Source organism: Falco biarmicus, chromosome 11 (assembly GCF_023638135.1).
Source record: "Falco biarmicus isolate bFalBia1 chromosome 11, bFalBia1.pri, whole genome shotgun sequence".
NCBI classification, from domain to species: Eukaryota; Metazoa; Chordata; class Aves; order Falconiformes; family Falconidae; genus Falco; species Falco biarmicus.
In genome coordinates this window covers 18,511,520-18,538,612 of record NC_079298.1, presented here as the reverse complement: position 1 = coordinate 18,538,612, position 27,093 = coordinate 18,511,520, and the positions used below count along the sequence as shown (strand labels likewise).

Here is a 27,093-nt window from a genome sequence, read left to right as displayed (position 1 = left end):
TGCAAGAAGCTCACAATCTGTTCCCATTAAAATACCAGCTTACCTTCCAAGACATTAAAAGTAGAAAAAACCCCATAATGCTAACCAAGCAGTTACATTTTCAACCAAATTACATCATTTAACATTGTCAACACAAGATTTAACATTTCTGATGCAGTTCTTTCTGACCAAGGAAAAGAAAACTTTAAACTAAGCCTACTGAATATATTTATTTCTAACCGCCTTAGAGAAGCAGTCATTGAAATTCTCACAGAGGGCCTATTCCAGCCAAGAGGTTGTGCAGAAAAGGTTAGACTGAAATCGGTTTTAAAGGTATGTAGTAGTGAGGAACGTGCAATGTAAGAATGTAATAGTACAATAAAGTTGATTAATTGATAAAACAGAAGAAACCCCAAGCATTAGCAACCACAGTAAGTCAATAAAAGATTACAGCTAGCTCCATGGCAAACATAAATCAGCCCAAATCCAACACTGTGATTTCCCTTGCTTGCAAATCTGCCTCCTGACCTTGATAAACAGAGGGTACCACATTACCTACTGAGATAACGGATTAAATTTCAATCGGGCTTTTATTTATTAAAAAAAAAACAACCACCATTTTTTTTAAAAAGAAAGTCTTTTATTCTTTTGATATTTTCTTTTAAATCTTTGACGTGTTTCTCCAATTTTTAAATCTTTATTACATTTATCTGATTAAGTCAAGCGCCTTGTGCTAGGGTGCAAAGCATCTCAGGGAAAGACCGAAACGGCTCTTTCAGAGCGGCGAACAGCAGGGAAAACACCGCCGTGAGGGCCGGGAAGGGGGAAAATGGTCTGAAAACGCGAATAAACCGCACGGGCCCAGGGGCTGCGGCGGGACCCGCCAGCGCCGCACTGTCCGCAAACCCCCGCCGGCGGCTCCGGCGGCCGCGCCCCCGCCGGGCCTCCCGCAACCCGCGGCCGCCCGCGCAGCCGGGGGGGTCCCCGCCGCCGCCGCCGCAGGCTCCGCGCACCTGGCGGCGACGCCCGGGCGGGGAGTGCCCGCCCCGCTCACGGCCGCCCTCCCGCCGCAGGGCTCCCGAGGCGCTTCCCCTCAGCCGGAGCCAGGCCCCGCCGTCCCCTGGCCCCGCGGCGGCCGGGCGGCGCGGGCTGTGCGGGGCCGAGGGGAGAAGGCGGCGGCCCCGGCCCTGAGGGGAGCGCGCCCCGCGCCGCCCGCCCGGGTGGGGGATGCGCCGCCCGCGCCGTTGCCAGGTCCTGCCGCTCGCGTCCTCGCGCAGGCAGACAGCGCGGGCCGCTCCCACCGCGAGCGGGGCGGGGGGAGACAGGCGGCTCGGGAGGGCTGGCCCCCGCCCCCGGTCAACCGGCCCCGCTCCGCGGACACCGCCCGCCTCCCCTCGGGCGCTCTCGTCGCACGTACCTGCGTGGGAGGGCCCAGCCGCCCCGCCCCGCCCGCCCGCCCGCCCGCCGGCGGTGCCCCCTCGCGGGGAATGGTATGTCCCAGCTCCCCGCCGTCGCCTCCCGCTCCTCCTCCCGCTAGTGCCCGGCTCGGATGCTGCCGCCCGGCAGAGCCCCGCCGCGCCGCCCGTGAGGCGCAGCACGCGCCGCCCGGCCTGGCCCCGCGGCACCTCCGCGCCGCCCGGGAGGACCGGAGCGCTCGAGGGCCTCCTGCCCCGACAGGTAACGGCCCGGGGGCGGCGGGCCCATCGCCCCCTCCCGCCCGCGCTTCGCCTTACCCGCGGCCCGCCGCCTCCCGCGCCCACGGGGGACAGGCTGCCGTCGGCTGGGAGCGCCGCCTCCGGGGAGCGCCGGCGGGGCCGCTGCCCGTCGTGATTCAGCACCGCCGCCCGCGAAGGAGTGCGGCGGGGAAGGGCAGCCCTGCACCAGGCCGGGGGCTGCGGGTGCCGGGCAGTGGGCAGGGGCGGGTTGGGCACCCGCGGGGGTGCGGGTCCCGCTCGGGCCGTGCTGGAGCGCGTTCTGCCGCCGGCCCGAGGCGATGCTCCGGGGGCGGGAGCGCAGGAGGGGCCGCCGGCCCCCGCCGCTTCTCGGGCGCGGGCTGCGGGAGGCGCTGCCCGCAGAATCGGGCCCGGCCCCGGGCGGCGGGGGCTGCGGCGGGGGCTGCGGCGCGGGTGCGGGCGGGACCGCGCGGGGATGGCGGCGGCGGGACCGCGCGGGGATGGCGGCAGCGGCCCCTCGGGCAGGGTCCTGAGGGCGGGGGCGGCCCCGCGCCTGTCGCGGTGCGGGGCGTGTGGAGCAGGAAGGCTGTTCAGGATTAAAGGTGTTAATTTTCTACACCCCCCACCACCCCCGCGTCCCCCCACCCCCCACCCCCAGCTCTGCATGCGAAGCCCATCATCCGTGCAGGTTGTACCTCGCGTACGGCCCGGTCTCTCCGGAGCCGGTTAGGGCTGAAATGGGATCGTCTGTCGGCAGTGGTACCCAGCGGAGGCTAAAATGTAGAACAAGTTAGATCTCTGGGGATGCGAGTCAAGTATTTTCCTGTGCTTTCTGCACTTAGTTGAAAGCCCGTAATCTCTGGGATCTTCTTGAATTTCTGCTATTGAAAACACATAATTGTAAGTGAAAGGGAAAAGCCAGGGATGCTGGAATTTGAACATACTGCTGAGCTCTGTGAAACTGATTTAAGGGCTTGATATTGATCGCCTTTGTACATTGCTTACGTATTTGCAGTTTGAGTACCAAAATTAGATTTTATTCCTTCTCAAAACCCAAAACCCCTAAACCAAACAAGCACACCCCCACACCCCACACCCTCCCCTCTGTTTCAGTATACTTTTCTGCCTAAATCCTTCATTAATTTTATGTACCAGGGTGTTAGTACCTGTCTTAATAATACCCAGAGAAATCCTGCTGGTTGCTTTCACAATTGAAGGACTAGAAGCACTTTTTTCTGTGGGAGTTGGTTGTCCCCCAAATTCTACAAAGTATCTCAAAATGTACAGTAATTTGGCATCAGTAGAAGCTTTTGTCCCTGTTTAAGTACTAGGATGTATTTTTTAATTGGAATAGGGTAGGTGTCAGTCCCACTTTGAAGAAAAAATGACAGAAGCAGTTGTTATGACAGGAGTTTTCCTATATGGTGAGTAAATATGACTGTAGTGACATATGGATGTATTATTTTGAAGCCAGATTCTCTGAAGACAAATGTAAAAATGTTTCAGAAAATTACATGAATTATTTCATCCAGAATGTGGCATTTCTTTTATAAGGAAAGAATGTGCTTTAACCTGTAGGTATCATAAGTATCGACAATATTGTGCAAGAAAGTCTAGAAAGATTGTTGTCAGGGTGTGGTATCTTTCTATATTTCTGATGGTTTGGATACATTCCACGTACTTCTAAAGGGATCTGCCCACCAGTTCGGGAGTGTTAGAAGAGGCCAGGAGACGAAGCCTGTCAGCAGTTACTCGGTAATTATTCCAGTAGTCTAGCAATCATTTTGGTAATCTGAGGCTCAGGTTTGCAATCAAATGAGGGTTTGTTCCCATGCCCTTCCAAAGCTGACAGTGTTAAATTGGCAGCATAGATTAAGCTGTGGACAAGTCTGAGGAACTGGGAGGCAAACTGGTCAACAAGCAGTTAGACATGAAACCATCTTGCATTCTTGTATATAGTCAGGATTTTTTCGAAGGTCTTTGTAATTCTGTATGTTGGTAATGAAAGCCATAGATATTTTTTTAAAGGTGAAATATGGCAGACTAATGTTGACTGCTGAATGTGCCTGCTCTGAATTGTCAGCATTAAGAAAGACTGAAATACAATTTCTTGATCTCCATTTGCGGATATTTATTACAAGTTTTAGAAACCTCTGTAGGAAACGTGTGGTAAATGAGTAATTTCTTGAACTTCCACATTTTCTAATGTTCTGACTTTTTTTTTTTCTTCTTTTTTTTTGCTCCCTATGTGTTAATGTTTTATTAAGGAGTATTTTTACATTTAATAGATACTTGCAGATGTATCATACAAATTGAGAATGCAGTATTAATTTAAGGATGGAAAAACTTAGAAAACCAAGAAAATTGGAATGAAAACATCTGAAATGGAAAAACTGATAACATTTCCCAAGCTACCTTCCATCTACTTTTATAAAGCTCCTGTCTTAACAAATGTGTATGCCAACATGTTGCAAGATGATTTTTTTATGTGTGTCACTAATGTTTTTTAGTTGTGTGCTATAATTTTATCAGTGTAAAGACTGCTTATTGAAACCAATGATGCTTATTTCTCATATATCTATAAGTTTCTTCAAACTTTTGGAAAATTTTGAGTTTTACTACTGCCTTGAAGTGTTGTGACTTTGGGGCCAATCCTAAATCATGAAGACACTGAATTGTATCTTTAGGCTTTGTATTGGTCTCTGAAGAAAAAGGTGAATGCATGTCAGTCTTTTACTTTTTTGATGAGGTATTTCCATTATCCAGAGTCGACCCAGTGACTCTGTAATGATCTGAGGGGGCAGGGAATAATTGTATTTTACTTAAAAGAGGGCTATAATTTATATGAAGATAACAGGAGTTCGTTTGTATGCGTTTGGAAAGATGCATACAAACTGTCAAGTTACAAAAATTCATTGCAGTTACCACAGCATACATATTGGAGGATACTAGCTGGATTTTGCTTTTCCCTGGTAAACTTTAGAATATTTAGCCTCAGATTCACTTTTATTTTCTACACACCTGGGAATTTAATTGGGGCCATTTGACTTCTTGTGGTAGGATTCAAATGGCCCTTATTAAGCATGTGGAAGCTCTTTAGAGCTCCATTAATGCTTACCTAAACCCCTGCCAGAATGGTACTTTGCAGCTACTCCTTTTGCAGACATTACGAGCTTCCTTCCAAGTTTACTGGAACCGATGAACCTTTTTAACATTAATATTTAAAATACTAATGTATTTTAAATTTAGAATGGAGTTCATTGATGTCTACTACACTGATGGGTAAAAGAATCATCTGTAATTGAGGATGGATACAGGAGAAAAAAAATGTTGTGACATACTGAATCAGTCAACCTTTAAATCTATTGGGTATTAGAGCAAATCTTCCAGTTTCACAGTAGCACCTCCCTTGGAGCCAGGAGCTCTTTCAGACCAGGAGGTTCCATAATGCCTTGATCTACAAGATACTCTTCTTCATGGTGGTGGATGAAGAAACCCACAGGTTCTGCAAGGGTTAGAGTCTTAGCTTTTTGCTTGTTCCCAATGTTCTTCCTTGCATTCTCTCTTAAATGTGCATACAGCTGTACAAACTAGTTTTAAAATACTACCACATTAATTTATACTCATTGGTTGACATTTTTGCTCTTGCCTTAATTTCCACATATCGGGAAACAAGCTCTAACGTAACAGACTATATTTTTGCTTTTGTGTTTTAAAGGACTAAATGAAGCGGGTGCAATCGTTCTTGCCCTCCATATCAGTTTTACTCACAATATAGGATCTGCAAAATGAAGAGCAACGTATGCATTTGTAACATTTCTTTTCCCAATGTTAAAAATATAAGTTTGAATAGTTTAAAATTTTTAAAATTCAGGCATTAATTTTAAAAATATCTTTGCTTCAAAGGCAATATTTAAGAATATAATTACATGTTTTTTGATGAGCATTCATTTCTGGGGACACAGAAACAGTACTGCCTTATGGAGAGCCCAAGTTAACAATAATGGAAGAATACAAAAAGATTCTGATTCTGATACATTCTGATTTAGGACTCACTTTTCACTTTCCTTTCTGTGGAGTGAGTGCCATGCCAATTCCCACTTATGCTTGTATTTGCTTTTGGAAGGGTTCCATATTGAAGTCTAATATGCACCACTGCTCAAATGCACCTTAGATGACTACATTACTGTTAATTGATAGAAAACCTGTCTGCCTAAAAGGATGGAAGTGCTTTACGCTGCAGTTCAGGAACCCCTTCTGGCCAGCAGTAGTAACAGTACTAACAGTCGCATAAGATGACAGATAAAATTAACTTTGTCATATATAATAAATGCTACAGAAAGAATTGAGTGGGGTGTGGGGTGTGGGCTTCAGTTAGACACAGTAATGTGTTGACAAGTTTATTTTCATCCTTGCTTAGTAGCAAAATGCTAAATATATTCTTCTTTGGTTACATTAAAGTATGTTTCCTTCCAACTTTGTCCTTGGGTTGACATGTGTTTGTTTTATTTTTAGCGTTTGAAAAGCAGCACAGTAATATCCCTATAGGGTGCAGTGGAAGCATTGGAGTATAGCATCAGAAAATGAAGTCAGATGCTTAATACTGAATTCATGTAGGTGAAGAAGCAAAGATCTAGATAGCACTAGATAGCATTTATGTTGGAAAAAAAAAAGTGGACTGACAGAGCAGAGGATTGTGAGATTTGATGGGAAAATTGCTCTTATTTGCTTGCTCAGAATGGAATTTTCTTGAAAAATACGGAATAGAACTATGCGATGGAAGCTTGCATTTTATTTGCATTTGTGGGTGGTTGTTGTGTATTTTGTGTCCACTGAACATGAAATTTCTGTGAATTTGTTGTATCATTTTGTTCTTCCAATCTTATCTTGGTGGTCTTGGGAATGGGAAAAATGTGGTAGAGGACTTTATATGAATTATTGATGGAAGAGATCTGAAAGATATGCAATTTATTCACCCAGGGAAAGAAACACTTTCTTTTATTACTTCTATTTTGTGTGGCTTTTTAGAGGGGTATAATATTAACCTAACTTTTTATTTTTATGTCATCCTGAAGTCTTTGAAAGACTAAATTACTAGTGAGCGTTAACAATTCGGCATTAAATTGAATAAAAGATTTTTTTGCTTAAAAGTGAACAAGAGTGATGTGAGAACATGGCTTTCGTACATTTTGTGCTGTTTTAACAATGGAAGCATTTGCTGAAAAGAATGTTTCTAAGGATGGTGAGGATATATTCAGTAAGAAAAATAAAGAGTTACTGCATGATGAGACAGGATTCAGTGCTGTTTCAGACTGTTGCAAGTCTTTAGTAGAGATGGGAATCCTGTAGGATATTGACCCAGAGCAGCATCCACAAGTGAAGAAATAGAAGAAAAGTGAACAATACAGAGTTAATTTGAAATTCTGGGCACCAGTTGAGAAATGATGTAGTTAATGACCCCAGGCAGTCACTTAAAAAAGCCTGCATATTACTTTCCTCTGTTGCCTCTAGGTACGAGAAAATATGAAAGGGCATTGTGGCCTTTCTGCCAAAAGCAACATTCAGGAATCCAAACACATATAGGAAGCAAGTCTTTGATATTTTCTGAGAAAATGTAATAAAATGTTATGAGAAATGAAAATAAAAAAGAAGATATTTTAATGAGTGGGTATTCAGGAATGTCTGATGCCGATAGTCAGCACTCCATTTAGTTTCATTGATAAAGAAGAAATACCTCTCAGTCAGTCATGGGACATGCATGCATGTTCCAGCTGTTTGAGGATGGTAGATTAATGGTCCAGTTGAGGCTGTCTCTGCAACAAATGGATGTAAGAAAATTGGAACCAAGACAGTATGAGGAGCTTGTGGGGAAATTGTGGGAAGAGATGTCAGGAGAGATGTCCTGATTCCACTCCCAGTTCTGTGCTTTCACAGGACATTGTGTCTCAGTTGGTTGCACTGAGTTTCTTCCTACAATTTCCCACTTTTTCAAAGTCCTTGAATTCACCTCTTCTTTGATTTTGGAAGATGTACCTTTCTAATCACGGCCCAAGTAGAGGCCTTAATCCTTGATGGGTTGCATTTTTTTGTTTGTTTGGTCATTTTTTGTTTGTCTTAAGTAGAGTGAAATTTTCATGCTGAACAACTTGGATGGGATTTGTCTCACTAAGTTTATATATCTACAATCCAGATACCTGTAGCAGCTGCTCACACTATTTGTAGGCTGTCTGTGAAGGCAGCCCAAGGAAACCAGCTCAAAATCTACATTGTAGGGCTCTACATTTATACAGATGAATCCACTGTTTTGTCTTTATATTTGAGGAACAAATGTGCTTGCTATGTCATCTTTGGGATTTCATTGCAGTGTTTTTCCCTGCTGATTTGTGTGAAAGGGGGAACCATACTTCTTATGAACTGGGAAAAATGGCAACAAACTGTTGCAGAGCTATTGAATTTTCAGGGCCTTATTTCATTGTACTTATGGTGCAAATATGCACGGTTTTTTTTATTTTCTATTTCACTTGAATGAGCAAACAAGGGAGACATTCTCTGTAGTTCAGAGAGAACATCGACTCTTACAATTTGTAGACTAAAGGGGGAAGAAGTAAGAGGAAATGTCTTTTATATGTATTGTAGCCTTTGCATGTTCGGCTCCCACCTTCATTCTACCTGTATATGTTCCTGAAGGATGGCACCACAGCTCATAGGAACTAAAAACACTTTATGTGACTATACCAGTCACGCTAGAATCTGGCTGTCTGCAATACCTTTGTCTTTGTAGGGCAGGTGTGACAGTAGTGGTGCAGCTGGTCTTGCCTGGCACATGCAATAGGCCTGACTGCTGTATAACTGACACAAGACAATGGAGTGTGGTTGATTTCTCCAGAGTTTTCTTCAGTTTTGTTTTGGTTTGTTTGTTTGTTTTTCCCCTGTGAGGAAAAATAATCCATTTGAACAAAAGAATATTTGAAACCTTTTATTGTCAGGTGGCCTCTGTGGTCCACAGTCCACCCTTATTAAAAGGTACTGAGCTGTCAGATCAGACCAATCTTTTCTTAATGAAAAAGAAAAATAATATGACAAAGATCTTGTGAAATGATGTCAGAAAACAATTTCTCATTGATATAAATTGACATTGTAAAACAAAAGAACCAAATTTAAGAAATGAGAATGGTTTCATAATGCTACAGAAAGAGTTATCCCAGGAAAAGAAGTAATATTTCTCTTTCCATCCCTTCACTTAAGATTTCATTTGGTTTAAAAATTGCTCTGTCAGTCCTGGCCTCACTGAAACCAAATAGGTTTGATTTCGAAACCCAAATCTCATTGGTCCAAGGCTGGAAGAGAATCATAACCATTTTTCATACAGTAAATTATGAACTATTCGTCTTCTTTAGCTTAACTTCTCTGCTACTATTTTATGTTATTCTGGTCCTGACCTCTTACTTCTACATTTAGAGAAATCATTGTTCTGGGTACAGTACCTCATGTCTCTGGTATAATTCCTTCCTAGTCACTGAGTCATTTTCTGTTTTTAGATTTGACTCTTCTTTAGCTTATTGTTATGACTAAATCCTACTGACTTTCTTCCCACGGTTCTTGTCACACTCTAAGTAAAGTGGGAAATAATGCATTCTTTTCTTATAATGTGTCTTGCCTTTCTCTTTTCACTTAAAACACAGGGAGAAGGTACCTAGAAAGGGTTAAGAAAGATCTAAAAAGGGCTGGGGATAGGCTAAATGAGAAGGAGCTGCTGCTGCAGCATGTATGTCCCTGGTATACCAACACTGCCTGAAACTGTATCAGCTGTCAATTATTGAAAGAAAAATCTGTTTCCAGGGGGCTGACTCTTCAGATAGTTTCAGCAATGCAACACTAGCGGTAAGTGATATCATTTTGCTACTTGTACTGCAGAATTATTTTAAATCTGTTTCCATATCAGTGGGAGGTCCTGGTACGGCCGTTTATTCTGCAGTATGTAATCTTGTCAGTTAATTTCATGATCAATAACAATTTTGCACTCTTATCAGTAATTTGTATGCAGAATAACTGGTTATATCTTCCTGCCATATGCTGCTGCTAAGGTGGTTTTTTTTGGGCTGTGTTCTGCTCCCCCTACCCTCACCTTGCTCTGTATTGCAGCCTAGGTTAATTGAAATACATTGCCTTTAGTTTGAATGCTTATGCATTTTGTCCATAGCATGTATTTTGGAATGAGTCCTTTTTCCAGGATTCTTGGTCCTTTTCTCCATTTTTTTGCTCTTTCTCATCCATCCTTGAGCTCGCACTTTGTTGTTCCTTACAATAGATAACTAGATTCAGGAGCATTTTTTGAATACAGTAATTCTTGACCCATAGCTAGACAAAATATGCTTCTGGAGAAGAGCATGAAGCTTTTCCTGTGGCGATGTATCTATATATCAGCTGCACAATATTCCCTATTTCTGAACCTGTGAATCCTACAAGAGCTATGAAATATGAAGCGCTGTTTCTGGACGGCCAAGCAGTTCTGAAAGTGATCATTGAAGCTTGTAATCTTTGTCAAGAAAGGGAGAAATTCAGAGGCAACTCAGTTATTTTTAGTTGTAATCTACTGTGATGAAGGTTTGATTTAAATGGACTGTAGTTGGGACCTGGATGATACATGGGTTAGTCTTGTTACCAAATGAGTTTGTGTCTTAATTATATGCCTGAATGGTGCTACTGGCAGGGCTGTTCTGGAACTGAAACATTGTGATACAAGGTCCACAAAAGTCAATAGAAATGTCTATATTTACTGCACTGGGCTACACAGAAGGTCCTGTTACAGAGGGCTTGATCTCATTTATGGTACAGACTTGAGAAAAATTTTGTACTTTGTGTACATTTCTTCTGAATGATGCAACTAGGAAATTTCCTGGAGAGAATCTCTTTCTTTGAGCCATCAAAGCAGCATAGAAAGTTGGGAAGAAGTTTCATATTTGTGTAATAATGTGCAGAGTCCTGGATCAATAACTAACTATGAATCCCAGTTTTTTCTCCATTTCTTTCTGTTTGGATTATTAATGGTCTTCTCCTTCATTCTCATCCGTACTAACATTTCGCGTTAAACATTTACTGAAAGAGTTGTTCTTCTGGTTAATAGGTATGTTGTAACTTTTCCATACCTTTTGTATTTATAAATGCTATTGGCTTGGCTTGGTGCATGTCTTTTTTCTATATCTGTGGTTATCAGGTAAATATGATACTCCCTGGCTACAAAAAATTCTTCTATAATATGAAGGGTGTGATGTGTCTGAGAGAGTCAGAAGCACAAAACAATGAACATTGTAATTTTCAGCCTAAGATAATATGATTATTAAAAGAAAGAGCATAGAGATCAGTTTTCAGTCCTGTTTTATTTTGGGTGGTGGTGGTGTGTATTGCTATTATATATAAGAAATAAATGTAGTTTTTTCTTTTGAATATTTGAAAACCTGTTAACTTTGCAGCCAGCATGTATTTGACTGTATAAGTTTATGCTTTTCTGCTTCATTAAGAATGCACCTTTAAAAAAATAGGAGATTAAGGCAAGGAAAAGTCAAATCAAGCCCTACTAAATGAATTGAATATTCTACTGCTCTAGCCTCTGGCTGAGGACTTTTTATTTAGTACATTTCTCAATCACAGCTCTTAATCAACACACAATGACTTTGTGTTTTTTGTTTGTTTGATTGGTTGGTTTTTTTTTCCCTTGGTTTTTAAAAACACACACTCCAGAGCCAATTGCTTTGAAGTGTTGCTTTTTGGGAGTTGACCAAGATGGATGAGGACAGGACTAAATGTGATATTGTTCCAAACTTGGAACTATGCTGCTGCTGTGATTAAAGTCATGAAGGCGAATACGCGTGCTTAGGGCAGTTATCACCTCAGATTTTGGAGTTATTTTCAACTACGTTAAAAGCTGAGATGCTATTGTCAGTATGGTCTCTGTAGCTCAGAGACAATGTATGATTACTCAATAAATAAACCGTTCAATACTACAGGGTTGCATCATTAATGCTGTACTTGTTCAGAAGGTACATTCTGATCCTATGAGTTCAAGCATATCCTGGAAAATTACTTTCTGGTAGGCTATTCTCATGCTTTCTTCTTTTAAGCACGAATTAAAGCTAGTGTATATGAAGTCTGATGCACTTTATTTTTCCTTCTTAGTTTTGGTATTCAAAGAATTCATTTTAGGGTCAATATTTCAAGCATGTTATTTTTCTAGGCTTTCTGACTACATTCTGTATTTCTTTACAGGTGAGCAGCATATACGCAAAATATTCCTGTAGTAGGATAGTGGAATCTCATTTCATTACTGATGAGGATAATGGCTCTATTTAGATCCCCTACAATAATAGATAAAAATAGCGTGACACAGAGGGTTTGGAGCCAATTGAGCTTTTTAAAGGAATATTTATAAATTGGGTCAGTTTCAGCTGGAGAAGCCTGGACTCACATCCTTTTGAAACTGTTGATTTTCTTCTGTTTTCCTTTGCAAAAATATTTTCAAATAAGTGGTACCCCATTGAGCCCCAAGTACTAAGCTGTGGGGAGGAAAGCATATTTTTGCTGATGTGTTTTGTAGCTGCTGGAGTTTCTGGCTGGTTTTATCAGCTGTTTGTAAAGTATTACTAGCACTGAGTGTTGGTTGCAGTAGTCTTAGTGATACTGTAGGCCAGCTATGAATATTTCTGATGTCATTTATTCTTTACCGAGAAGTATATGGCATAGTCATTATAATATTAGATATTAAATTTGATATTAAAATATTAGATAGAGGTCTACCAACCTTCATACAAGCCCACAAGTATTCCCAGTGGGAGCTGAGCAAATCGATCTATAGTTGGAAGTGTCAGCATAATACGAAAAACAATTCAGTGATCATGGAAGAGCACCTTTCTTGGACTTTCACAGTCAAGCAGACTTTGAGTAGATGTTTCTTGTGAGTGCACTTGGTAGCTTATTCAAGGCCTGATTTTTATTTGAAGTGTGCACATCAGGTGCTGAAACTGCAGGCTAACGACTGCCTGTTTATATTTCAGGCTGCTGTGGGCGTGTTGCTAAACTAGAAAACATTGTTATATGGCCACACTTGAATTAGGATGATGTAATCCTCAATTGGCGTCATCGTCAGCCATATGTGATGACTGCGGCCTGTGTCTAGAGATGCTGAAATAGATCTATGAATTGTAGGCCTGTAAAATATGAGATGAAGTGGGGCAGAATTCATGTGGGGCTAAGGGGGGTGGCTCTTGCAATACACAGAGGTATGTAGAAATTATTTTAATCATGTTTGTGTTCTTGTAACCCTGAACTTGAGGCTGTTTTCATGCCAAGCCAATGCCACCAACTTGAAGCAAGGGAGGGAGTATTTGATGTGTGAGGGGGAACCTTTTAAAGATATTCCTTTTGCATGGTTTTGCTTTTCTTCCTCAAGATCTTTAGTAAATCTCCCCTCAAGGGCTAATTATAATACAATGAATCATTGCAGATATTTCAGCTTCATTAAAGGATTAGTGCTTTTTCTGTTATACTAAGACAACTATGATGATACATGTGAAATATTAGATTGTCCTATCTTGTAGATATCTAAGATCTGTAGTTTTCACTAGAGAAGTAAATCTTTTGAGGAGTGAATGACAGAGAAAGAAAGGCATGGTTTAATTCCTGCAGCGATTAGTGTGTGGTGTACACAGTTTAAAACACCCTTTGATACGTGTTGGTGGATGTTGACATGCTGTAATGAAGAGCATGGATGGTGCACTGCGGAGTCAAAAGCAGAACAGAGATGTTCCCATAGGTGATACAACTCAATTCCTCTCCTAACTCTCTCATTTACCTTTTCCCCTACCAAACCCACACTCTTAATGTCACACTTAAGTGTTGCTGTTACATTTAATCATTATTGCGCATTATTATCTCTGTTTCTTTCATTAGCAGCCATGGCTGTCTCACCCCAAAGAGCACTGGCCCTTTGTGTGCGGCAGTCTGGCAGTCAGCATGGCTTCCTGCAGTTATGGTCCCCAACACAAATCAAACAATTGTCCTTCAGCTGTTTGTTTTGAAGGAATGATTCATTTGAGGTGACAGGGGTCCAGCCCTCCTATGGGTGGTAGGTATCATGCTGCTCAGCTGTTTCTTGCAGAGCTGATGTAGCCAATGCACTCTAATGTAGTGTATGTTTCTAGGCTGCTAATGCCTAGATGACTCCAACGCTATTTTAAATGAAGGTGGAATGATTGTTGGGGTTGCTGAGGTGGGTACTTAAAATAAATAGAGATGCATGTCCATTCAGCAGTGTTCAGTGGAACTTCCTGTGATCAGAGGCTAGGAATACTTTCTGTTCTGGAGTTGGTGAAATGCTGTCCTGCTGACAGATTTATGGTGTTATCAACACTTACTGAAGTGCTGAACAGTAGTATGAAACCTATGCATTGTCTGGGCTTTTTGCTGGCAGAGAGTAAAACATAAAAGCTGGTATTTTTTTTAGCAGCAAATGCCGCAGATATATATTTCTGAAATAAAGATTCTACTGTATAAAATCTTGGTAACACTTTGGGTTGTTTGGGCTATTTTGTCAATATTTTCCTTGCCATTGTGAATGCCAAATGATGTTTATTAAATTTACTTGCATTTCATTTATGAATTATTGATTTGTAAGTCATACAAGTTCTTTTCACTTACCTTTTCAATTAATGTATTTCCTATGTTTTACTGAACAAGAAAAAGGTTCAAGCGTTGTCCTTTTTATTGGAGCCTTCTAATTCTGTCTTGCTTTCTTTCACGGCCCTCTTTCAAGATTCAGAATATAACTATGAAACTTTATAGTACTCAATTTGCTAACAGTCTGAAATATGTTATCGCATTAGAAAGGGCTTTCGAAGGGTGAGAATGAGCTGACAGTCACATTGTCTGCTGTGCTATGAAAGACACTTTGGAGGTCATTTTTTAAAGAGAAAATTGATCTTCAGCTTTGAAAGCTTTGACATTGATTTAAATTCGGCCAAGGATTTGAAGTTTCCCTTTGGAAAATGGATGAACACAAAAAGAAGCAATATTGCTTCAAGACAACACTGAAAAGAAAAAAATTGCTTCTGTGCCTAATTCTGATCTCTGTATATTGTGAATAAGAAATTATTAATTCCTGTGGAACTCTTGTCTTGTGACACTTCCACCATCTTAACAGCTTCTAATACCTTTTCTATTTTATGAACTGGGGATGTATACTTACCATTTCATAGACCTTTTGTGATAATAAACGATGAAAAAACTCAACCCAAAGCTGTAAAGTGTAAATTCGGGAAAAACCAAAAGAAAATCTCCTACAAACTGAGACTGCAAAGCTCCTGAGGCTCTGTGCCGACATGGGTGGCTGAGCTGCAGAGCTGGCACTGAAGGATCTGTTTTCTGACCAGACTCCAACAATTCAAGATAACACAACTTTTACGCACTCCAGCAAAAGATACAGGTTCACAACTGTGATGCAGACTCTATTTCGCATTGTGTTTTGAAGTTGTCCTGGAAGGGTCAGGATGGTTTATGCTTTCAGTATTACTAAGTAGACGCTGTAAAATTGTGTTTATTATATATAAGCGGCATTGCAGAAGCTTAAGACTGATTGGGGTCTCGAATGGGAAAGGGCAGCTGTAAGGTTAAACTCACACTAAAGTGACTGTAACTTACCGATGCAGAGGAAGAGTGCTGTTACCGTAGCTTGGTTTGGTTGTTTTGGTAGTTTGTTGGTTCGGAGAAATTTTAGAAGTTTTGGAAATGCTGGCCATTTAGATTATCTACTTCAGAGAACTGTTTTGCAGAACTGCATGATTCAAAAAGTTTTAAGTTGTGTAAATCATGCTGTTTGTATTCTTGTGTAGCTTGTTGCTATCCATTTGGGAAATCAAGCACCTGAGAACTCTCAACATTCATTCTGCCTGAAAGAACTGCTGAATAGACATCTCCTCTCGTTTGGTCGTGAAAGTGAAGGGTGTTGAAATTGATAGATTTCATTTGACTTCAGAATATTTTGAACGAAGCCCTAATGTGTATGCATCTTTAAGCCAGCTGACAGCCTTTTGAAAACAAGCTTATCACTTTGACACATTGAGCCTCAAAATGAGGATTACTTTTTGCATTTAGAATTTCTCTGTGAGAGTAAAGACTTAAAAACACCAAATTGTTCTTTTAGCATGATACAGTAAAACTGCTCAGCTACGCTTGCTTGTAGCAGGAACACTTCAACATACATTTTGTGAAGATGCATATTACAAAAATTATGAAAGGATACGGGGCTTTTAGTTTTACAGTTTAATTACTGCAACTTGTTATTACCTTGCTATTTGAGGGTGGTACTGAAAAAGGCATTTTTCTCTATTATAATTTCTGTGAATGTCTTAAACTCATTTTGAATCTGCATTTTATAACTTAATTCCAGATCAGCAGTAGATTATAATTCTGTATTAACTGTAATAAAGAGCAGACTCCCCACTATAGTGCATCCAGACTTTCATGCTCAAGATGTAAGGAAGGAAAAAAAGTATTTTAAAGATTAGATTGACAGAACCAGAACTCAGATGTTTGCTAGGCCAATGCTTTGAAGGCTATTTTAACTTCTTTTTCATGTTTCTGTGAAATTTTTGTAATCTTAATTTTCCAGCTAATTGGGGAGTGAGGATTGCAGTGCTGTGGTGTTGTCCTTCCCTCCCTATGGTCATCTGCCAAGTTCTGTAACTGTATCTTCAGGGTGTCTCCGTTTCAGAGTGAAAGCTCCTTATGTCAGGAGCTTTGTGGATTTCTTCCCAGCTACTGTGCGTTTCCAGATCATTTTGACAGCACTAAGTAAATTGCACTAATGGGGTCAGAGGAAAGCAGTTTTCTAGTTTTGAAATCTATTTTAAAATATTCTACTGTTGGTGATTACTTACCTATACACAAAGAATGCAGGAAAGTAGAATAAACCTGACACATTTGTTTTTGTAGCATTTCACCTAGGTTAATAAGAAGATGCTTAAGAAATGTTATTTGTCTTTGAGAGGTCTTGCATGTGCCATGGCTTCAGATCTGCAGTCATGTTTTCAGTTCACGTGTGTAAATTTAAGTGCATGCATAGCCCTTGGAGCTTTTCAAACTGGTCACCAGTAGTGTCACAATAGCTAGAAGGAAGGAAGAGGTTCACATTAAAAACAGTACATGGGTGATAAAGTATTGTCTCTGCTTTGGAACGTGGAGTATTTTGATAGTAGATGATTCTACCATTCTTAATGCTTAAATCTATTAGATGAAATCTATTTTAAATGTGCATATGCAACCTAGTCTCTTTTTGTTAGGGTACTGGTACTTGACTTGAGAATCTAGTTGCATGACTTGATTTTAAGTTTGAATTTGACTCCCCCTTCTCTATTTTGATCTGATTAATTCAACCTTTTTCTGGGATGCTTACTCTGGGGGAAAAAAAAAAAAAGATTCTGATGGCAATTCCTTTTCAGAGGTTAAAAATAACCTTTTCAGCTCCACGCTGCACCAGGATGTAAAGTGAAGCATCATGAAAGGCAGAGGTCACTTGTGAGCAGTATAGAGCAAAAAACTTAGGAAATGAGAATAATTTGTTCAAAAATATTTCTCTATAATCTAGGCCAGAAGAATATTTTTCAGGCAATAAACAAACTTCTTATGATACACTTGATTTGTGAAAAAAAAAAAAAAAAAAAATGCTCTTAATGTTTTATTTTCCACAACATATTATAACTTTTTATCAAGGAAACATGGATCATTTTGTTAACTATGAAACCACTTCTTCCCACTTTCCCCTGCTCTTCACGCAGACACCCTTGTACCTTTTCCAGACTGTTCCCTTAGATGGACTCAAGCATCTGCTTTGGCCCTGACTGTGTGTAAGACTTCACTCTCCAGCAAAAGTACTCTACCTCTGCTGTCCCTGGAGGAAAAAAGCTCCTTCCCTCTCTTCCCCCCTTTATTTTTTTCTTTTGTCTCTTTCTAGGACAGGATTGTGTGCAGTGTGTCTCTATGGCTGGCTTTCTCACACCTTTGCCAGGCAACAGTAAAGAAAACATCTAATCTATTCCCCCACTTAGAACAATTTTATTCAAAGTGCTTGTTTGTATAAGAATGTGCAAACCTGATGAAGATGCATTTATTTCCTCTTCACAATTCTTTCTCCATTTATAGGTTAGCCACTTTTGTTCAGCCACCCTTGAATCAGTGTGGGTGAGCAACAAACTTCGCCAATTTGTGTGTATTATGATTTCAGGAGAGAAATGATATATACAGCAGGAACTGAGATCCTTTTCTGTCTGAGTGTGAAATCAGCGATTCCTGCTAGCTGACTTGCTAAGGTTAAGCAAGCTCCATCAGTCCCAGTTTGGAAATAGAATACTTTCTTCCATGTTATTAAAAGCAATCTCATAGAAACAGGTTTTTAAGGTGGGTTACTAGAGAGATACCCTCTACATTGTTGTAGCCGAATGCAGGTTATAGGTTAGGTAATGCTTATTTTATAAGTAAAAACTTGTCACAGTTATAAGAACTGACTTGGAATTTGATGTAATTGTAATCCAGCAATGCTGCTGCCATTACTCTCGCATGATCCGCTGGGTCCTGCAATCCGCTTTGCCCTGTAACTGGCAATTCTGTCGTGGCAGCAGAGGCTGTCCATGCAGCGGTCTGCGCTGCGAGTCTGTTCCTTTCAGCGTGCCTGAGACAACTGTGCTCTGGCCTGCACGTAGGGCTGGACAATAATAACAAATCAAGAGATGTGAGCTAGGAAAAGGTGCCTGGGGAGGACCTGGGTCAGAGAATGAAGTAACTCTGGGTGACTTCTGTGTAGAAGTCAAAAAGAGGAAAGATGTGTGTGTGAGCTCATGGCTGCCACTGCATTGCAGCATTGCAGCTCAGTGCTCTGTCAGCGTGCGCCCCTCTCCTTCCAGCTCCCTCCCCTCAGCAACAGCCCTTCATTGATTGCTCTCAGAGGTGTAGTTCTGTCTCTTCCAAGTGACCCATTCCCCCAGTTAGAGAACTGCTTATCTAAAGTGTAGTCTGAGGGACGGCTGCAGTTTACTTGGGAGGACTGCAGCTTCGTCAGTAGCCTGGTCTTAGATTTTCTTGCTGCAGAATTGGAACTTCTCATGGTACTGCACGAGGGATCTACAAAGCACGGAGGTCTAAGCAGGAGCAAGTCCACTGCTCCCATGGCTTAGCTTGCAATGCACAGCTAGTGCTCTGGGTAACGTATTCCCCCAGATGAGGTGCTGTACCTCTCATCTGTCGCTTGTGGGGCACGGTAGGGAGGAAAGCTGAGACTGTCCGATTTCATTGGACCTGTATTTGTTCTTTGCAAAGGAGGTGGTTCCAGTAGGAACAAAGGAAAGGACTAAACCTTATGCAAAATATTTTGGAAATCTACTAATTTAGAACTGCTGGTGTTTTGGTATTCAGTTAAGTTATTGTTTGGAGATGGGTGACTTGAGAGAAGTGAAGCAATGATAAAACAATTTTGAATTATAATATACAAGCCTAAGGCCGAATACAGTTGAATTTATTGGTATAAGACAGTGCTTCTGAAAAGTCAAAATCCCAGAGTAAGTTTGACTACAGAATACAGTAATGATCCCTTTTGTCTTTGAAGAATTTAGTTTAAATCAGGATTTGACAAATAGAATACATTTGCCTTTGTTACAAGATTTGGCATCGAGGAGTGCATGCTTCAGCTGTGATGATAAAAATTATTTCATTCGTAATCTTCTGAAGAGTTACTTCAGTGATCAATTTGCAGAGGTTTTTGTGAGGGTCCAATTACTTAATTTTCCATGTGGCCAAACTACTAATTGCCCATAGAATATCTTAAAGGTGACCATACATCTACCATCAACTCATGTATGTGTGTTAAAAAATTGGTTCAAAGTCATGGACCTTGACTGTTGGTGCTTTCTATTTAAACCCTAAAGAGTGTTCTTCTCGGAGTAGAACGGTTTCTATATGAAGAAAACCAGCAACTCAACAGTGCGGCGAGGTTTGGAGCTTTATGGTCCACCTTCAGAATACAGTGTGTTATAGTAACTTTGGGCAGATATTCTTCTGTGATTATAAGCTGAATGCAAGCTCTATGAGCTGCTTGGGTTTTATTACCGTACCATAGCTTCTAAATCATGCTGCATTAGGAAGGGCTGGCGTTTCTCACAGGGAAAATCTTAGTGGTCTTGACATTCTTCCAACTTTGTTAAAAGATTTTAGCCAGTACAGGGAAGGAAGAACTGCTAGGCATTGGTGTATGTGCATAGAAGTCCTTAATTGGCTAACAGATGCACTTCAGTATTATTCCCAGGAACTAAACACGTCTTGTACTCTGATGGTATTCTTAGCTTGAGAAGAGTATATAACATGCAATATTCAGTGAACCATTGTGCCCAACACTGCTCTTCCTTCACAGCGGTTTTAAGGAGGATGAATGCTTTGCTTTCCCATCTCTGTGTCTAATTTGAGTAGGACAGCAGGCAGGAGGACTTTCAAGACACCTTCTCAGATAACGTCATCCAAAACATTAAAACTTCGAAATGACCTGCCAGTTTTAGTTCAGTTTGGAGGGATTTTCTTAGCGAGTTCTGGTTCAGCAAAGTATATTGCAGGTAGGTATAGCTGGATGCTACTGCTGTGCTGGGGAACCTTGTATCTGTGTATAAACTGTCTCCTCTTCTTACTTTCTGGATAAATACGTAGGGTCGTGTTTTAGCGTTAATTTGTGGCACCCCACTAAATCAATATGAAGGATATTTGGCTGTCTTATTAGAAAGCAGAGTTTGTCCCCTAGTAGATTGGTGACAGTCATAAAAGAACCATAAACTGTTCTTTTTATCCTTTTGTATTAATGGACTGTTAAGGGTAAATTTCTGTCTTGAAAGGAAATAAAATATTGCAGGCCAAGGTATCTGCTTTTCTATTTTCTTACCAAGAGGGTGGCTTGTCCAGAATTTAATTGTGTATCTCTCTCTCTCTCTCTCTGACATGTGTGTACACACATGCATGCAAATAAAAAATGAGGATCTATAAGTAATATTTTGGTAATTTTGCTAATGCACATCCTGTCCAATCTTATGACCAAATATGTTTCACATCATAAGCCATGGCTGAATTTGACTTTACTGTAATTTTCTGCTATTTATAGCTTTACATAAAGCTATTTATCGTGAGTTTTGCAATCACAAGTGGCAATATAAACTAAAATAAAGCTAGAGTAAGAAACTTTAGCCAAACATATGATTGCAGAAAAGAAATAAAAGCATTTAAAAATCAGTAACTTACATTGTATATGTTTTGAAAACTCGTAGATTTGTTTGAGACAGCCTGCCAAAGACAGCATTTGTTTCATTTTAAAAACTGACAATTTATATACTTGCCAGCCCAAAGTGTCTTTGAAACTACGCCCGTTGTGTCATGAAGTGGTCATGAACTCACAGCCAGGTGTTACCAGGTATTATTGGACAATTGCTTAAAAAAATGTTGAAAAATAAGAGGTAGAAAATTATTAAGGTGATTTGAGTTACTTCCCATTTGGTACCTGAAAACACATAATACAGTGTGTCTGATTTAAAATTTTTAATTAAAATACGGTTTAAATTTACTAAAAATTCAGTGAGTTTTGTGGAGATAAGTGTGCAGTATTGATTGAGTTGTATTACCTATTTTCATGCCCCAAATCTCCCATACACATGTGAAACTAAGATAATGAGGTAATATACTGTCATTTTGAAAATTAATACTGCAAAATTGTTTTTCCCAGAAACAAAACAATTCGATTGTAGTGAACAAAGTTTTGTATTTAAAATAACTTGATCAGTCCTTTAAAATAAGCATTACTTTTGACTTGTTATTAAAAGCATTTCCATATTTAGTTTTCTGCTGTTTATATTTTTTCAGGATTTCTCTATAATATAATAATATAGTCTCTCTTATCTGTTTACACAGATATCTGTTCATTCTAGAACTAATATTTGCTGCAACCAGAGACTGAAATGGTATGACTGGAGCTTTAAATAACTTGGCTTTGACAACTCCATTATTTTCTGAGAACTTGGAACGAAATTTGGGCTCTGCTTCTGCACTATCCTAGGTTATAATGCCATCCTTGCCTAATGAGGGAGGTATGCTAATCCTGGATTTTTAATATAACCTATTAATTATTCTGTATGCTTGTACCTCTAAGTTGCGATGAAGTAATGTTTGTATTTGTAGTTCATTTGTATATTTTATTTGAGATGTAAAGGTGTTGATAGTTAAAACATTATTTTTCAAAGATAACCATGGAACTGCTCCTCTGACTTTAAGTTCGGAACTACCCTACCAAAGCACAATTAAAAGAAAAGTCAGAAAGAAGAAGAATGGAGTCATCACTGCAAATGTCGCTGGCACAAAATATGAAATTGGTAGGAAGCTACATATTTTATTTTCATCCTAATAGCCATTGACATGAGTGAGTTATTAACTAGTGGGGAGAATTAATGGGCTTTGCATCAAGCTGACAGTGAGACATTTCCAAAAGATTTTCTTTTGTAAGAAACCTTTATTCTTTTTTTGCAACATTGAGTTTTAACACTGTCTATCTATTAGTCCCCATTTGTTACTCAGGGAAGGGCCTTGAAATGCAAAAACTAAAGTAATCAAGAAGGCTGTGGAAAAGCCCTCTAATTATGAATTACATATGTGTTTGAAATTTTACTTAAAGCCTTGAAAGGTGAACAGTGTAAATGTAATGTTAAATTATTATACAGGGATTTCTCAATAAAATCTAGTAATGTTTTGTATTTTGATGCTTGGCACTACTTAAGAAAAACCTTTTCTCCTAGAACCTGAGTTATGCCTGGCACAGCATCAATCTTTTTATATATATATATAAATAATGTATGCATTTGCTTTTGTAACTACTGTACCTTGACTAAGGAAGCATTCTCATCCCCTGTCTGGTGACACAACAGTCATCGCTGTTTTAAAATTAACGTGTGTGATAGCCAAGATTAAGTCTAAAAGCTGTGCAAGTGCACTTTTACTGGATGGTTGTGGAATGCCCTGAAACTCTTTACAGTTCCCGTCAGTGGTTGTGCTCCAATTCCAGCCTCAGCACAGCTGAGTTATCGCTGTAATGTAATGACAGATTTGCAGTAGACTGATGGAAATATTGCAAGATAAGTATATAGCTTGCATGCTAACATTGTTCTCAGATGAAGGGTTGAATATTGGAAGTCTTTAAAATCTTAATTGATTTTTTTTTAAATTTTGAAAATTAATCTATTCTAGAGTTTTAAAGTATTTCCTAAGTATGTGATTTCTCTGTAGTACGAGTAGTCATACGAGAAATGGGATTTGTGAAAACACGTGATGAAGATGAAACAGCTAATCTTATATGGAGTGATTCTGCTGTGCAACAAGAAAAGATTGCTGAACTTCGGAACTATCAGGTAGGGTCGTGGTTAGGATTTCTGGTATATTTCAGTAGGCTTCTTCACTATGAAATATTCAGTAATATATCACTTCTGGCCGTTACATTTGTATGGAGAGGAAACAAAACACTACCAACCAGATTGCAATAAGGCTATACCACTACATATTATAAAATCCTATTCTCTTTTCTGGAGTTATTTGTTCATACCAGTTAGAATCTGGTGTTTAAATATTTGGGGCTGATCTTTCATGCTTTTGCTTGCCAGTTGGGTGTTGTGCATGATCAGAGTTTGAAAGAAGATGCAAAACATCATTTGTAAGTTGCTCATAAGCTTTTAAGCAGTAAGTTAACACACAGACCTCTCTCCACAGTTTCTGTGAATAAATCCTTTTTTCACCATTACTTTGTGACAGCATTGTTTGTTTCTAGGTAGTCTTGTGAATAAGAGTATGATAGTCTCATTTTATGTCTGAAATCAAATCAATGAGCCCTCATGTTTTGGAGGAGAATACAATTTACAGCATCTTTAGTTTTGCTAAGAATACACAGTGTAATTTAAGGTATTATCTTAAATAATTTATTTGTAACACTGATGTTTGCCTGAGCATGCCATTGGACATTTTAAATGATTGTATAAGGTGTGCCACGAAAACTAAAAAGTATCATCTAGCTTTCTTTTTTTTTTTCTCCTTAGAGAATCAACCATTTTCCAGGAATGGGAGAGATTTGCAGAAAGGATTTTCTGGCGAGAAACATGACTAAGTATATCTTTCTTTTAATATTAGGATGTTTTGCTGCCATAGTATTTAATGTGTTACAATACTAAATTATTGCTTCTAACGTTTGTTTATTTTTGCTAAGAGGCTATGAAAGTACCAAGAATAATTTCCAAGATTCCTTAAGAACTTAAGCTTTGGTCATGGATCTGTAGTATCTGAATGGGCTACTGTATCTCTCCAGTTCACTTCAGTGGAAAATGATATGGCTTCAGTTTTCTGTCTTCATGTTGCAGAATGTAGGAGAACCTTAAATTTATAATTGTATAATACACTTAATACATAATACACCCAGGCATATATCCTGTAGTGGTAGAACAGAAAAAATAACTGGTATGTGGATGGATATTATTTCTTTAAAATAACTAATGACTGTGGTTTTGTGTATATCAAATTTTAAAAATGTGAAGCATTTTACTGTTTATATAAGAAAGAAGTCAGAGAGGCTCATTTGTGTAGTTCTAAATTCTCCTTGCTCTGATACAGTAACTGGGTTCTGCAGAATTATCCTAGCTGAGAATCTGTGAATAAGACCTGTAAGAAAACAGTGCTAACTAGTGATTCACCAGCCTGGTAATAACTAAATGTTTAGGGATAAATGTGTGTGAGTATTTTGATTCTTCTAATCTAAATTAAAGAGCAGTTATTAATAGAGTTAATCTTTTGGACCTCAACGTCACCTACGCTGCATTTCCTGTTACCAGAACAGAATTTGGTTTTGTAAATTAATGTAATTAATGTGAGCTCCCCTCTCTCTCTTACTCTATTGACTTTTCTGTTTCATAACTACAACACGTAGCATGTAGAATGTATGCAACTATTATGATGCAAATATTATGTGCATTGCTATGGTGTCTGTGTCCTACATGTAGGCCAGAACTCCCTTGTGTCAATACATGCTACACAAGCACTTTTCACTGCCCCTTCCAGACTTACACTCTAAGTACAAACATAGAGGTAGTGCATGGAGGCAAACAGCTATTTGGAGAGCTCTTGGAAACAGTGGAACAACATTAGTTGGTTGGTAGGCAGTGGTATCCCTGTATTCTGTATTATAAAAAAACTGTGCAAAACAGACAAAAGACTTGTTATTATGCACACATTGTTATCAAATACAGTCTGATTATACCTCTCTCAACCGACTGAATTCTGAGTTGGAAACAGTTTAAAGGTACTTGGTGTGGAAATTGTACATATTATAGATAAGATGGGAATAATTTCTCTGACATGGTCACTCTGAGTCAAACATATCTATGTTGTGACTTCAGTTAATATCACTAGATATATCAGGGTTTTAATCAGTCTTTTTCACAGTACTAGCCTCACAATTCATTACTTGGTATTCATATTTTATAAAAATCAAAATGAAATGCCTTGAGACTGTTTGTGAAATAGACATATGTATGTGAAATCAAGTCAGTTGGGATATGTAGTTTGGCAGGCTTTTCTCTGTGGAGTGGAGGATTTTGTCCTGTACAGCTGCTGCTCTGTCTTAAAATTTATTTGAACAGGATTGTGCAGAAACACTAATTCTGTTTTCTTGATTTTCTGCTGCACGCAATCTTTTCTATTCCTGCTACTGACTCATACAGAATAGCTGTGGGTTTTGTACTGTCGAGAGTTCATGAAACAACTGCTGAGAATAGGTGGAGAGTAGACTCTTCTTTTTCTTCTGCATCTACCTTTGTTGTTACACTGTTCTCACCCTTCCGTTTCATGCAAGCTGTTGGGAATGGATCAAAAGAACAAATATACTGGATTCTGAGAGGCAAATGCTATTCAGGAGGAATTGCACTTCAGGAATTCTTCTTACAGCCAATATCCAGGCACTCCAGATCACAAGTTTTTGTATGCAAAGGGTGGAAGGGAGTGGTGTAATACGTAGCAGGTCAGATATGAAAGAAGGCAACTCAGGACAGAAAGTATGGGGACACAGAGTAGTGGGACAGATTGAAGCAGGAATGTAATTGAGAACAAAAGTAGGAGCAAGCATAATTTTCAAGGGGAATAATCAGAACACAGAAAAGAAAAAAAAATAGAAGTGCCATTGTAGGGCCATCCAGATATTAATTTCTGTAAATGGTCTCTTAGATGAGGTCTCCTCATGTGAAGGATAAATGTGGTTACAGAATGAATATGGTAAGTGGGGGAGGAGGTGTACAGGATGAATGGGAACAGACCTATGTATGAGATGGCCTTTTTTGCAGCGCCTTTGTTGTTTATGTTTAAAAGGTTTGTGAACTGATCATGGGCCAGGAATAGTTCTCATCTCTACCTATCCACTAACTTTCATACTTGAAAAGTCAGAGGATCATGAAATCTGGGCAGTGGAACCTGTGTTATTAGACTGACAAGTCATGTCTTTAGTAACCTATGTTTTGTTCAGCACCTTTGATTCTTTTGCACAGAAAGTGCTCTGAGAAACAAGAACACAGTCTGATAACATCCATGAACTAAAATAGCCCTCAGAAGAACAATAATTTGCTGTTTAAATCTCAGACCTCCTGATAAGGACTGCAAAGGCTAAAGGATAGAGCAGCACAGTGAAGAAGTGGTTACCCACAGTAGTGGATAGCAGATGTGCTGGAAAATAGGGCTATTGTAATGGAATAGGTCTTGATTCTGCAAGCTACTTGATGATGTTTCTAAGCCATTTCTGAACAGGGCCAAGCAGGGAAAGAACAGAGCTGAATTCTTTTGTCAAAAGTTTTAGTGAGCACCAGAACTTGTAAACAACGGTTAAGTGTTCTGCTTCATATTATTGTTTGTAGTCTACTCAGTTATGTATAGGATAGAAAAAGGCATATAGAACTAATGTACTTGCAGTCACAAAATAATATATCTAGAATACCATGAAGCTATATTCACTGTCTAGGGAGTATATGTACTGAAACCTGTAGGTTAGTTAAATGGAAGTCTTTATCTTCAGGATGGATACGGTAAGTAATTTCGAGAGGGATAGAAACTAACACAGAAATTGCATTTTGCCTAAAAGTAGAATAATTTCTGCCTAGATAAGCTATTCACTTAGCAAGGTAATAACATTTGTAAATATATAGTAGATGGAGAGCAGTTATGCATGAGTCATAAATTATACCTATTTAAGTTTTTTAAAACTTTTTCTGAATATTTGGTGGCTTTCATGAAATGAGATTGGTAAATGTAACAGTTACAATGAAGCCGTAGAAACACTGAACCTCATGCAGTACTTCAAGAC

At 39.6% G+C, this 27,093-nt stretch overlaps 1 protein-coding gene across 7 annotated transcripts in view; it reads left to right on the top strand.

The window, feature by feature from the left end:
* The first annotated feature begins 1,521 nt into the window (after window positions 1-1,521).
* Window positions 1,522-27,093, top strand: part of TTLL7 (tubulin tyrosine ligase like 7) — a 76,272-nt gene continuing 50,700 nt past the window's right edge. For 2 of the 7 annotated variants that reach the window (XR_008824703.1, XM_056356315.1), the window contains exons 1-5: window positions 1,522-1,656; window positions 21,630-21,805; window positions 21,959-22,087; window positions 22,995-23,116; window positions 23,795-23,862. Coding sequence is in view for 6 of the 7 variants with exons in the window: in XM_056356315.1 (XP_056212290.1) it covers window positions 21,781-21,805; window positions 21,959-22,087; window positions 22,995-23,116; window positions 23,795-23,862 (344 nt within the window). In the remaining variant the exon portion in view is untranslated. Of the gene's footprint in view, window positions 1,657-9,334; window positions 9,534-20,182; window positions 20,294-21,629; window positions 21,806-21,958; window positions 22,088-22,994; window positions 23,117-23,794; window positions 23,863-27,093 lie in introns of those variants that run through there. The other 5 variants (XM_056356310.1, XM_056356309.1, XM_056356313.1 and 2 more) reach the window with 5 other exon arrangements.